General features: G+C 39.9%; 1 protein-coding gene across 3 annotated transcripts; it reads right to left on the reverse strand.

The window, feature by feature from the left end:
* Nucleotides 1–3562: 3562 nt before the first annotated feature.
* Nucleotides 3563–10689, reverse strand: HNRNPDL (heterogeneous nuclear ribonucleoprotein D-like). 3 transcript variants are annotated; one of them, XR_551960.1, is made up of 10 exons: nucleotides 9808–10689; nucleotides 8837–9005; nucleotides 8645–8734; nucleotides 8507–8578; nucleotides 7874–8005; nucleotides 7606–7720; nucleotides 6879–7049; nucleotides 6439–6531; nucleotides 5964–6068; nucleotides 3563–5282 (listed from the first exon to the last, which is right to left on the reverse strand). XR_551960.1 is itself a non-coding variant. In XM_008591860.1 (9 exons), exons 1-8 carry the CDS (start codon nucleotides 10248–10250, stop codon nucleotides 6461–6463), a joined length of 1263 nt encoding a protein of 420 aa, XP_008590082.1. In that variant the 5' UTR covers nucleotides 10251–10689; the 3' UTR covers nucleotides 3563–5282; nucleotides 6439–6460. The 3 variants fall into 3 exon arrangements, 2 of the variants coding, with proteins under 2 accessions (XP_008590082.1, XP_008590081.1); XM_008591860.1 differs by lacking the exon at nucleotides 5964–6068; XM_008591859.1 differs by having other exon boundaries at nucleotides 3563–6068.
* Between the last annotated feature and the right edge of the window lies 1 nt (nucleotide 10690).

Consider the following 10690-nt stretch of genomic DNA (forward strand, 5'->3'; position numbering starts at 1 on the left):
GAAAAAAAAAAAAAAAAAAAAAAAAAAAAAAAAAAAAAAGATAAAGGGATCGGATCCCCATGCCAGCTAGCTGCTGGGAAGAAAAAAAGGGGTGGGGGGGTGGGGCTGGCAGCTAGCTAAGTTGGTTAGAGCACGGTGCCCAGACAGCTGCCAAAATATATATATGCCAAAATATATATATATATTTTAAAAGTACATTAAATGAGATCAATGGTATGACTTGGTGTCTTTTTTATTTCTAGCCATTGAATGTATAATTTTTTAAAAAAATTTTTGTAAGTGAAAAACACAATAAAAACAAAAAACCCCACCAAGGTCCAGGGTCCAAAATAAAAAAGGGGGGGGCATGAGGGGGCTGGCCAGTTAGCTCAACTGGTTAGAGCATTGTGCTGATAACAAAGAGGTCCAGGGTTCCATCCCTGTACCAGCCAGCTGCCAAAAAATAATAATAGGTTCCATACCTCAAGTACTTAAAATATCACTCTTTTCAGATTTTGATAGTAATGCTTACTCCAAAATTGCTCTTCGTTTTCCCTTATATTCAATGGAGTAGGGTAAGTGTAGTTCTAAAACGTCCTGGAAAATAGTGATGAAATTTCTTGGACTCATTTTAACTATTTTTAAAGTCTGGTAGAAATCACATAGTTGTTTTTTTTTTTTTTTTTCAAAAAGATGACCGGTAAGGGGATCTTAACCCTTGACTTGGTGTTGTCAGCACCACGCTCAGCCAGTGAGCGAACCGGCCATCCCTATATGGGATCCGAACCCAGGGCCTTGGTGTTATCAGCACCACACTCTCCCGAGTGAGCCACGGGCCGGCCCGAAATAACATAGTTTTAAAAAACCTGCACAAGCTAACAAAAATATTGTTTGATTTTGGCTGGCATTTTATTAACTTGGTGGTATGAAGACAATTATCACAGTGTAAAGGTTCTGATTGACAGCTATATACCTTTGATTAATAGAAATGTCACAACATAATGAGAGCAAAGTATATTTGACAAGTAAAGCCATTCAGAACATATAATCTATGAGAAAATATAAAAAGGGCTTCCCAGTAATGAAAATTTTGGAAACTACTCTCAAATATCACTTAGCCCATTATTCACGCTCTCATTCCTCTGCTTGCAGTCTATGAACATGTGTATGTCCTAAGTGTCTCATGGTTCAAGAGCAACCTAAATAATCACTGTCAATGTCATAGGACAGATCTTTCATAGGAATGAGTAGTTACTCAGATTATCCAGCCTTGTTTTATCAGAGGAACATGAATGGATCAGTTGTAATACAATCCTACTTTCCTACAAAAGGTCTCAGGCATTTATAAACCAAGTGTACGAAGGTACTTCAAAGTTTGTAAAAAACAATTAAAAATGATACGAATCTTTCCAAAAACACTTTGAAGTCCCCTTCTGCTAACATTACTGACCATTCTTAATCCTTAAAGGTCATTCACAAAAGTGACAAAATGCTTCAAGGGGTAAAATAAGCCAGATAGTTTAACAGATTCCAAAATGTAACCGGAGCTGGTGTTTTCTGACATAACTTCCCCAACTTGAAAATTAGGGGATTAATCAAGGTTTTGAGTAGAACCTTTCGTGGGGTTGATCACCCCTCTCACTAATAAAACAATCACCCTATATGAGTGTTCACCAGCCAACACAAATACCCATGGAGAGAACTCAATTCCCTTTGTGCAACCCCGTCAATGGCAGTAAACTCAATAGTTACCATAAAGGCAACAATTTCAAGAGCCTTTTAAGCCACTTGGCTGTCAAAGAAGTCTTTAATTTTCCCCAAACTGCATTTTAAGTATTTATGTATAGACATGGTTTTTTTGGTCTGAAGATAATTCATTTTTGGTCAGATCCTCAAAAGGAGTTAACCATTGGAACAGCAACCTGTTTCTCTCATTTTTTAACTCGTGTTTTTTTTTTTTTCAAAGATGACCAGTAAGGGGATCTTACCCTTGACTTGGTGTTGTCAGCACCACGCTCACCCAGTGAGCCAACCGGCCATCCCTTTATGGGATCCGAACCCATGGCCTTGGTGTTATCAGCACCACTCTCTCCCAAGTGAGCCATGGGCCGGCCCCTAACTCGTGTTGTTTTCTGAGAAACCAACCAAAATCTTAGGAATTTCCTGTTATTTGAGATTTCCAGATTTTAACCAGAGATTATGTTGAATATATTTCTTCAAACTATAACTGTCTCACCACTCTCCGAAGATTATAATACACCTCCCCAAATGGGTACACTTCCTTGAATGAATACTGAGTGTAAAACTACAGATTAAACTGCCAGAGTAGCACAAGTTAATAAATCTTTTAAATCTTCAACTTTCCTCTGTAATCCCCACATCACCACTATATCCTTTCCTACAGCATAAAAAGTAGTGTTTGAGAAATCAAAGGTGTGTTATTTTTTGCTATTAAACCAAACCTTGCTGAAATTCCACATCCAAGTAGACTATTTCAACACAGGAAAACAAAAAACCCCAACCAATTCTAAAAGAACAGCCTGTATTTTTACGGCAATACATTTTGAAATGATTTTATAAAAAGATCACATAGAAGTTGCATCACTTTTGCTCAAGACCATAAATTAGATGACAAATTAGGCAGACTGTTTTAAGAGGGATTTGTATAATATCACATTTCCTAATTTTGCTCAACATTAGAATGAACTCAAATGGTATATACACACATATCCTGTAAGTAAAAGTTGTTTCAACTTCTCTTTTTGGCAGCTGGCCAGTACAGGGATCAAACCCTGGACCTTGGTGTTAACAGCACCACACTATAATCAAACGAGCTACCTGGCCAGCTCCTATAAAATGTTCTTGAATCACTTTTTTAATTAGTTAAATTTATCATCTTGTGGTTGACATCCAGTCAAATCTTGGTGATTGGTAATGTTTTCATTCTTCTGAGGACCTTGTATTAAACCTTATGAAGATTAGCAAAGGATCCCTGTCATCATTTTGAAAAATGCATTGAAAAGTAACAGAATAAGAGGATCTGCTCATCCATGTTAGTATCCCAAGACATGATCCTACAGTACGAATCTTACAGAAGTGGGTATAAGACTATGGCACACTAACATGCTAACCAATGAAATTGCTAAGGTTTTCTGTTAGAATGAGTAACACCATACAGAACTTGGTCAAAATAACTCAGAAAGCGGATTTAACAAGATACACACGGATAACTGTATGTCAAAGGTACTTCAGAATTCCATTTCTACTTCCACCCTTTTAATAAACTTATCAAATTACTCAGCTTAGTTCTAATACTTAGGAATGGGACCTTAATATGAACTACCCAGTTCATCCAACTAGAAGTGCCTAGAGCACTCAGCCCTGGCATATTTATTTCAAATTTATATCAGCTGGTGAACTGATAGGCACTAAAGAATTAAATCTAAAGTTCAAAGCCCCTGGAAGAAAAAGCAAATGCATTCTCACTCACCTTTGAATTTTTTGTAAAACATCTCAGACAAAAATCTCTAGACAAAAGTGCATTTTCTCAGTCATACATATCAAGACTTGATTGAAGTTTGGATTTTGTTTAAAAAGCCTTTATTCATTTTTGATCAGGGAAAAGGACAATCTCAGTGTCAACTTGTCACCTAATCATAAATTTGAACTTACAGAATTCACTACCCTAGACACTGCACCTATTGACAACTTAAAATGAAACGATCTCCCTTCCATTCCCTAAAGTTGCATGTTTAAAGAACAAACAGAATCCCTTGCAATAGCCAACATTGGTACTTGGCCTAAGTGTAAGGTCAAATAGCAAAATGGGAGCAAAACTCAAGAGCATTGTAGCTTGATAGCCCTGCAAACACAATTATGGGAATAAAGCTGCAGGAACCAAATTAAAACAAAAGGCAGATTCCTCGGCATAACTTACACTGGTTGAGTTTGAGATCAACTACTCTACATATGAACATGTATACTAATCCTAGCAGCTAACTCAGAACCATGGAAACAAACTCACCTAAATTCAAACTACAATGAATGCAAAATTGGATACTTGTATTTACTCAGGAGTCCTTTAAAACCTAAATATAAAACTTTTTTTTCAATAAACCAGGAAGATTGCTGTAATGACATAACTGAGTCACACTTAGGCCAACATTAACACACCTAAGACTTAAAAATACACCTTTTCCACCATCCTTCCCTATGTCTGAATATGGAAATGTTTAACTACTCAGCTCATGCACTAACTGCATTAAAAATGAGATTATCGTGACCTTCTAAAAACTCAAGACGTTATAACAGTTAACTCTTAACACAGCTTCCTAATGCCCAAACCAAAAACATTTTGTTCAGTCTGGTGGTGGCTGTGACATAACATCAGAATACAATTACTCTGCCACTACTTCAAATATTATTCTAATTTTTGATCAAACTTCATCTGCCAAAATCCTTGTCGTAACTACTTTCAATGCTCTTAAACCGTAGCTCCTACCAGTTAGTTATATAGTGCTCTTTCCTTGTGTGTATCTGGAGATTTTTATGCAGAGAACAAAGTCATGGAGTTATGATTAATCAGAGCTTTTTCTAGCAGACCACTAATTAACTCTAAAGTCAAAGAAATAATCAGCAAATCATAAATGGCTTTCCAGAGAAAGGAACAAAGCAAAAAGGGGCCATTAACAAGTTGTTACAAAGGTACTTTTCTTGAAAATACAATCCAGAAGATACATGGTCTACTAGAAAGCTTCTAATCACAATACTGAGTTATTCTCATGACAGTCTCCAGATGTCCAGAGAGGAAGAACATTATTCAAAGGTGTGGTGAAAGCATCAGCTAACAGGGGGATAAAGCCTTAGAGCATAGAACACACCTACAAAAACAGGGAACAGGGTGACACTGTAGCTGGCTATTTATAAAGAACCACAGTTTCTCCCCATGGGCCAAAACTCCTTACAAAATAAACTGCGCCTTAATTATTGCTTATTTAAAATTACATTTTTACAGAGCTATGTAGTACCTGACGCAGAAAAACAATCACATAAGGAAGCATTTATTTGAGGTTTAACATGAAATCATACAAATAAAATTTGTATAAACACAAATCCACATCGAGTCATAACACAGATAGCAAGGGACAAATTAAAAACAAGAAAAACTAATTGGCAGCTATATACAGTTGGACACAGTTGTGCCTTTTACACTAGGAAAGTCTTTTACAAAATAATCATCTTAGATCAACAGAAGACCAATCTTCAATGTCGTCCTGCAAGATGAGTTACTTTAGCATCTCCTCCTAAAAACAAAAACAAAACAGCAATTAGATATGTGTAACTCTGACAAGCTTTCAAAGGTCCACTTTCATGAATTGTTTTAAGTCCTCACTTTATTCTTTTCTTCAACAATTAAAGATCACATGCATATTTATTGGCAAAATGCACCTTGGGAAATTAATAAACTCACCCTGGAGTTCCCAAATGATATTAAATTAAAATCTCAGAAAATCTGGGAATGCAATCTTCCCATATTCACAGGTTGAACTATGCTCTAGATTAAGGTCTACTAGAAGCATCTCTAGTAAGCCAAGTAAAATGCTATCACAACATGAATTTCAAATAGGCTTATTATATTACCAGAAAGCGAATTAATTTGTGCATATGATCTTTAATTTATATCCCAGATTTAAAAGTTCTTGTTTTGGTTTGTAGATTTCACTATTAGCTATAAAAAGAAAAAGCAAGCATTAAATCTTAAAGAATGAACACTTAAAATGAGGCTCCACAATTGAAATACAACACTAAACAGCAGACCAAAATGATTAAGCTGAAAAAAGGCATTTATGTACTTTAACTCCTGTAAAAAACCATTTAAGTTAAGTTTAGACACTTAATCTCCAAAAAGATTAAAAAAGAAGCCAAAGTCTGAAGTTTTCCACTTTAATCTTTACGCTGGTACATGAAGTTGGAAGAGACCATACCACAGGACAGCGTTTTCTGGTGTATGCCTTGCGCTCTGCCCGCAACGTGCGACCCCCAGAGATAGACGTGGTCAGGGTGACACACGGCCTGCAATGAAGTTCCCGCTGGCGGGTACAAACAAGGTATAATGTCAGAGTTAGAAGACAACATTCTTGTTTTCCTTAAGTTGTACCCATTTCAGTACTTTACCTGTTAATAGTTCTAAAAAAGTTTAATTATTCCTCTAGACCACCTGGTACACAAAACAAACAGAAAAACTCTTAAGTTTTTCTGTAATACTAAAGAAGATGAGATAAGACTTCAAAGTTAAAGATCTATAGACACTTTAGGCAAAACAGGCTCATAAAGCAATCAAAATGAACAATTTAGTAAAAACAGGCTACATGATGTTTTGTTTTACTTATTTTTCATTTGTCTATTGATCTTTAAATTAAATTAGACATTTCCACTGGTCTCTTGTTCTCTTATACACACCTGTTTTCTCCAATGTCCTCCTTTAGTATGGCTGGTAATTGTTTTGGTGATTGCCACCCCCTCGAGATGCCTTGCCATAAGTGCTCTGCTGGCCTATTTTAAAAAGCCAAAAATTGTATTAATAAAGTTCTCTATGAAATGGCTTCTTTACAAATACGTTTAAAAACTACTAAATGTATAAAACTGCATGCTAAATATTAAAATATTAAGATATTTTAACAGCCATTATAAACTAGTCATAAACCATACATTCTAATGTATTTATAACCACCATACTGTCTCTATTAGTATAATCATCCTATGACTATCACACGCATCAAGAGCTTAACCCCAAACAATTCAATAAATGAACCCCCCCACCACATTTTCAGAATGGGAGTATATTTAAAACACTGAATTTTAATATCATTGGGTTATGAAATTAAGTTAAATATTCTTACCACTGTAGTCTGTATATCCCTGTCCATATCCATAGTTCCCATAGTTATACCCAGTATAATCATATCCGCCATAGCCACTATAGTTTTGATCACCACCATAGGCACTATTGTAATTTCCATATCCTTGATCATAATAGTTATTAAATCCTTGGTTCCAGTTTTGGCCCTGACCTGAAACAATGCACAATGATTGTTAAGAAACAACTTCTGACCCCCAATCCTAACATAAAATGATGCGTTCCTGTTCCTCACCCAGCAAATCTTAAAAAGCAGAATGGACATATATATTGCTATATGCTTGGTATGAGTATTTTTTTCAGTTGTTATAACACAGGGTGCAGAATGTCCAATTGTGCCAAGTATCAAGCTTCCTAAATTTAATGGACAATTATTGAATTTTCCATTAAAGCTGAAGATGGGTAGGGCATTGTGCTTAAAACTAGGATTCCTGCTCGAGACAACCTATCACAATGAGGTGTATCATGCAACAGTATTACTTTCCTGTCAGTTATGACACTAATTTTTGTGGTCAAAGCAGCCATTCTTTGAAGAGGTGAGAAACCAGTAAGCTCATTAAAAAAAAAAAACAAAAACGTCCACCCCACTAAGCTAAACATTTTCCCACATTGGAACAGTGTTAAAATTTAAATTTAGCTTTCTTATAGGCTTACTCTTTTAGCAATCTACAGCTCAACCATGGAGTCATTTCCCAAGAATTAAGTCTCACCTCGGCCACGACCCCTAGTACCACCTCGTCCACCGGCTGCAGCACCTCTTCCTCCTTTTTGTTGTTGCTGTTGCTGCCTATATACCTCTTTGGGTTGGGCAACTTTGATTTCACACTATAAGAAAATTAAAAATTAAAATTCACTGAAGTTCTAACACCAAACCATTTCATTCTCAAACAGATTGAGAAGTTACTTTACTAAAAAATAAATAAATAAAAACTAAAAATCCCTCAAAATTTTCATTTAACGTTAATTAAATGGCTTTACCTTCCCAGAACCAATTTGATGATATCTGCTTTCTAACAACTTCTTTACTGGCTCTTCATCTGTATACGTGATAAAACAAAACCCTCTTCTTTCATTTGTTTTTGTATCCATGGGAAGTTCAATATTTTCAATCTGAAACCAAGATGCACACTGAAGATCATGCAGTAATGGCAAAACAACATCAAAGCGTTTTAAAATGCCACAGTTCTTTTTCAAATTTCAACATACCTATTATTCGCATCGGATAACTTCTATCTAGACACCACTGCTTTATGATCAATATCAACCTAAAGCGATTTGCTGTGTATGTGAAGCATTCAGAGGAGCGTAATACACCTTTTATTTAACATTATCTCGAACCCGATAGATGCCACTAGCTAATAACCCCAAACGCTGACCAAATCAAAGAACCCATGTTTGGGACAAAATAAATCAGGTATTACATATTAATAAATTAGCTACTGGTTGCCACTATAGCATAGAAGCAGCAATTAAGATACGGTCACTAGAAGGGACGTGAACAGTAATTTAATCCTCTTCTCGGTGAAATATGAATTTGTTCTACACAAAGTGGGCCAGGGACGAACGTTTCATAAACACCTCAAGTGTAAGACAAGTGTAAACACAGCGTACCTCTCCAAAGGCTCCAAAATATTCTTTAATTTGTTCTTCAGAAGTATCTGGGCTCAATCCACCCACAAAAACCTTTTTTGGGGGTTCTTTCCCTTTTCCCACAAAAACCTTTTTTGGGGTCAATCCACCCACAAAAACCTTTTTTGGGGGTTCTTTCCCTTTTAAAGCTTTGGCTCTTTTGGGGTCTATTAATTTGCCATCCAGTTTGTGTTCTTTCAGTTCCAAAACCTATAAAACAGATTTATTTGATCTGACAGCAACACATAACCAAACCCCAAAACCATTTGCAAAAAATACACAAAGGAAATACAACGCGAAACACATCCCTACCTTATCAACACTAGCAGCATCTTTGAAAAGCACAAATCCAAATCCTCTTGATCTTCCAGTGACTGGATCTGTTTTAATTGTGCAGTCTACAACTTCCCCAAACCGAGACAAATATTCAGTCAGATCTTTCTTGCTTGTATCCCAGCTCAAGCCTCCAATAAACATTTTACTAGAAATAAAAGTTTTTGGATTTTTTTAAGTTTAGCAATAACTGACTACTTCAGTCCTTGAATTAATTAAACCGTGAAATAAGTTCGGGGAAATTTACCCCTAAGAGCAAACAATTTATTGTTTGCAAATACACATAAACAATAGACCACAAAACCCCCCCAAATTCCATCGAAATCACTTATTCAAAACAGAGGACAGATCACGCTCCACACGGCATAATACAAAGCTTAAACGAGGCCAATAAAATGCAGTAAAGGTTCTGCCCACATTCCTTTAGGTTAGAAAGCCCAACTTCCTAACTGATGTCTCGCAACTTAGGTCCACCCTCTTCCTCGGCCGTCAAGGCAACGTTCGATCTACAGAACTCATCATAATACGTTCTGGGGAACTGGGTGTCAGCCGTCGACTAGTGCTCAAAGCAAGAGCTCCCTAAACTCTCCCCAGGAAAAACGCGCGGAGCAGTAGCAGAGACACAATGAAGAGGCGGCGGCAACTGCGGCATGTGGCGCAGCGAGACGGCCCCTCCCCCAGGCCCCACAAGGCGCCTGCGCACTGGGGACACAAACGCCGCCGCCGCCGCCCTCCTCCTCCAGCCCTTCCGCCCTTCCCCCACCCTCCGCGGGCCTCTCGAGTCACCCCCGCCGATCTTACTTTTCTCTTCCCTCCAAGCTAGTGAGGCCCAGCGGGTACGCGAGTCGTCGACTCGGGGCAAGAAAGGGGGCATCGCGCGACTCTCAAGGGACGAAGGGCGCGTGCGGCGCGCTGGGGGAAGGGGAAAGAGGAAGAGAAGCGTGCGGTACCCGTCATCCTGCTGATTCTTGCTCGCGTTGATCTTAGATCCCTCTGCGAATTCTTCTATGTTGCTGTACTCGTTCATGTCCTCCATGGTGGCGGAGTTATCGGCGGGGGGGTGTTGGCGCGCGGTCCGGGTCGCGGCAGTAGCGGCGGCAGAGCGTTGTATGGAGTTGGATTTAAAATGGCGGCGGAAGAGATCCGGCCGCCGCCTGCGCCCTCCCTTTATAGCCGCCCCGCCCGCCAATCGGGAGGGCTGCTGGGCGGTGACGTGGCGCTGGGCCCGGCGCGCCCCCTGCCGGGCAGAGCTGGGAGCGAGCGAAGGGAGGAGCGGTGCGAGCTGCCGCGACGCCCGCGGCCGCCAATGGGAGAGGCTGCGGGAGGCTAAAGTAGCGGGAGCAGAGGGGAACAATGGCGGCGGCACATGGGAAAGCCGGGGCGGGACCTCCATCGCTGCCCTCTCGGTGAGGAGCGAGGTCCCGCGTGAGGGAACGCGGGCTTGGGATAAGATAAGAATCAGAAGAGAAAAACGAAGGAGCGAAAAGTCCTGGGGTTAGAAATCCCGAGCAGCGCCGTCGCAGGGCCACAGCCCCTCTTGCCTTGAGAGCCTTTGTCTGTGGCGTCCGGTCCAGCCCACTCCTAGCAAAGAGCCGTCAGCCCCGCCTTTTTCCGCCCTCAGTTCTCCAGTGCGGAGTCGCTGCGGCGGCTGCTGCTATCGACTAGCACCGTGGCCGGGCTGCTCCGGAGAAAGGCGGACTGCTCCGGGCGCCGGCGGCTGAGGCGGCCTGCCACGCGCACGCGTGTTTTGTCCTCGAGCTGGCTGGAACCAGCTGAACAGGAAGCGGAGCCGCGGCCCGTCCGCACAGCGGCGCGGCGCTGGCGCCTCTTCCG

Source organism: Galeopterus variegatus, unplaced genomic scaffold (assembly GCF_000696425.1).
Source record: "Galeopterus variegatus unplaced genomic scaffold, G_variegatus-3.0.2 Scaffold7345, whole genome shotgun sequence".
NCBI classification, from domain to species: domain Eukaryota; kingdom Metazoa; phylum Chordata; class Mammalia; order Dermoptera; family Cynocephalidae; genus Galeopterus; species Galeopterus variegatus.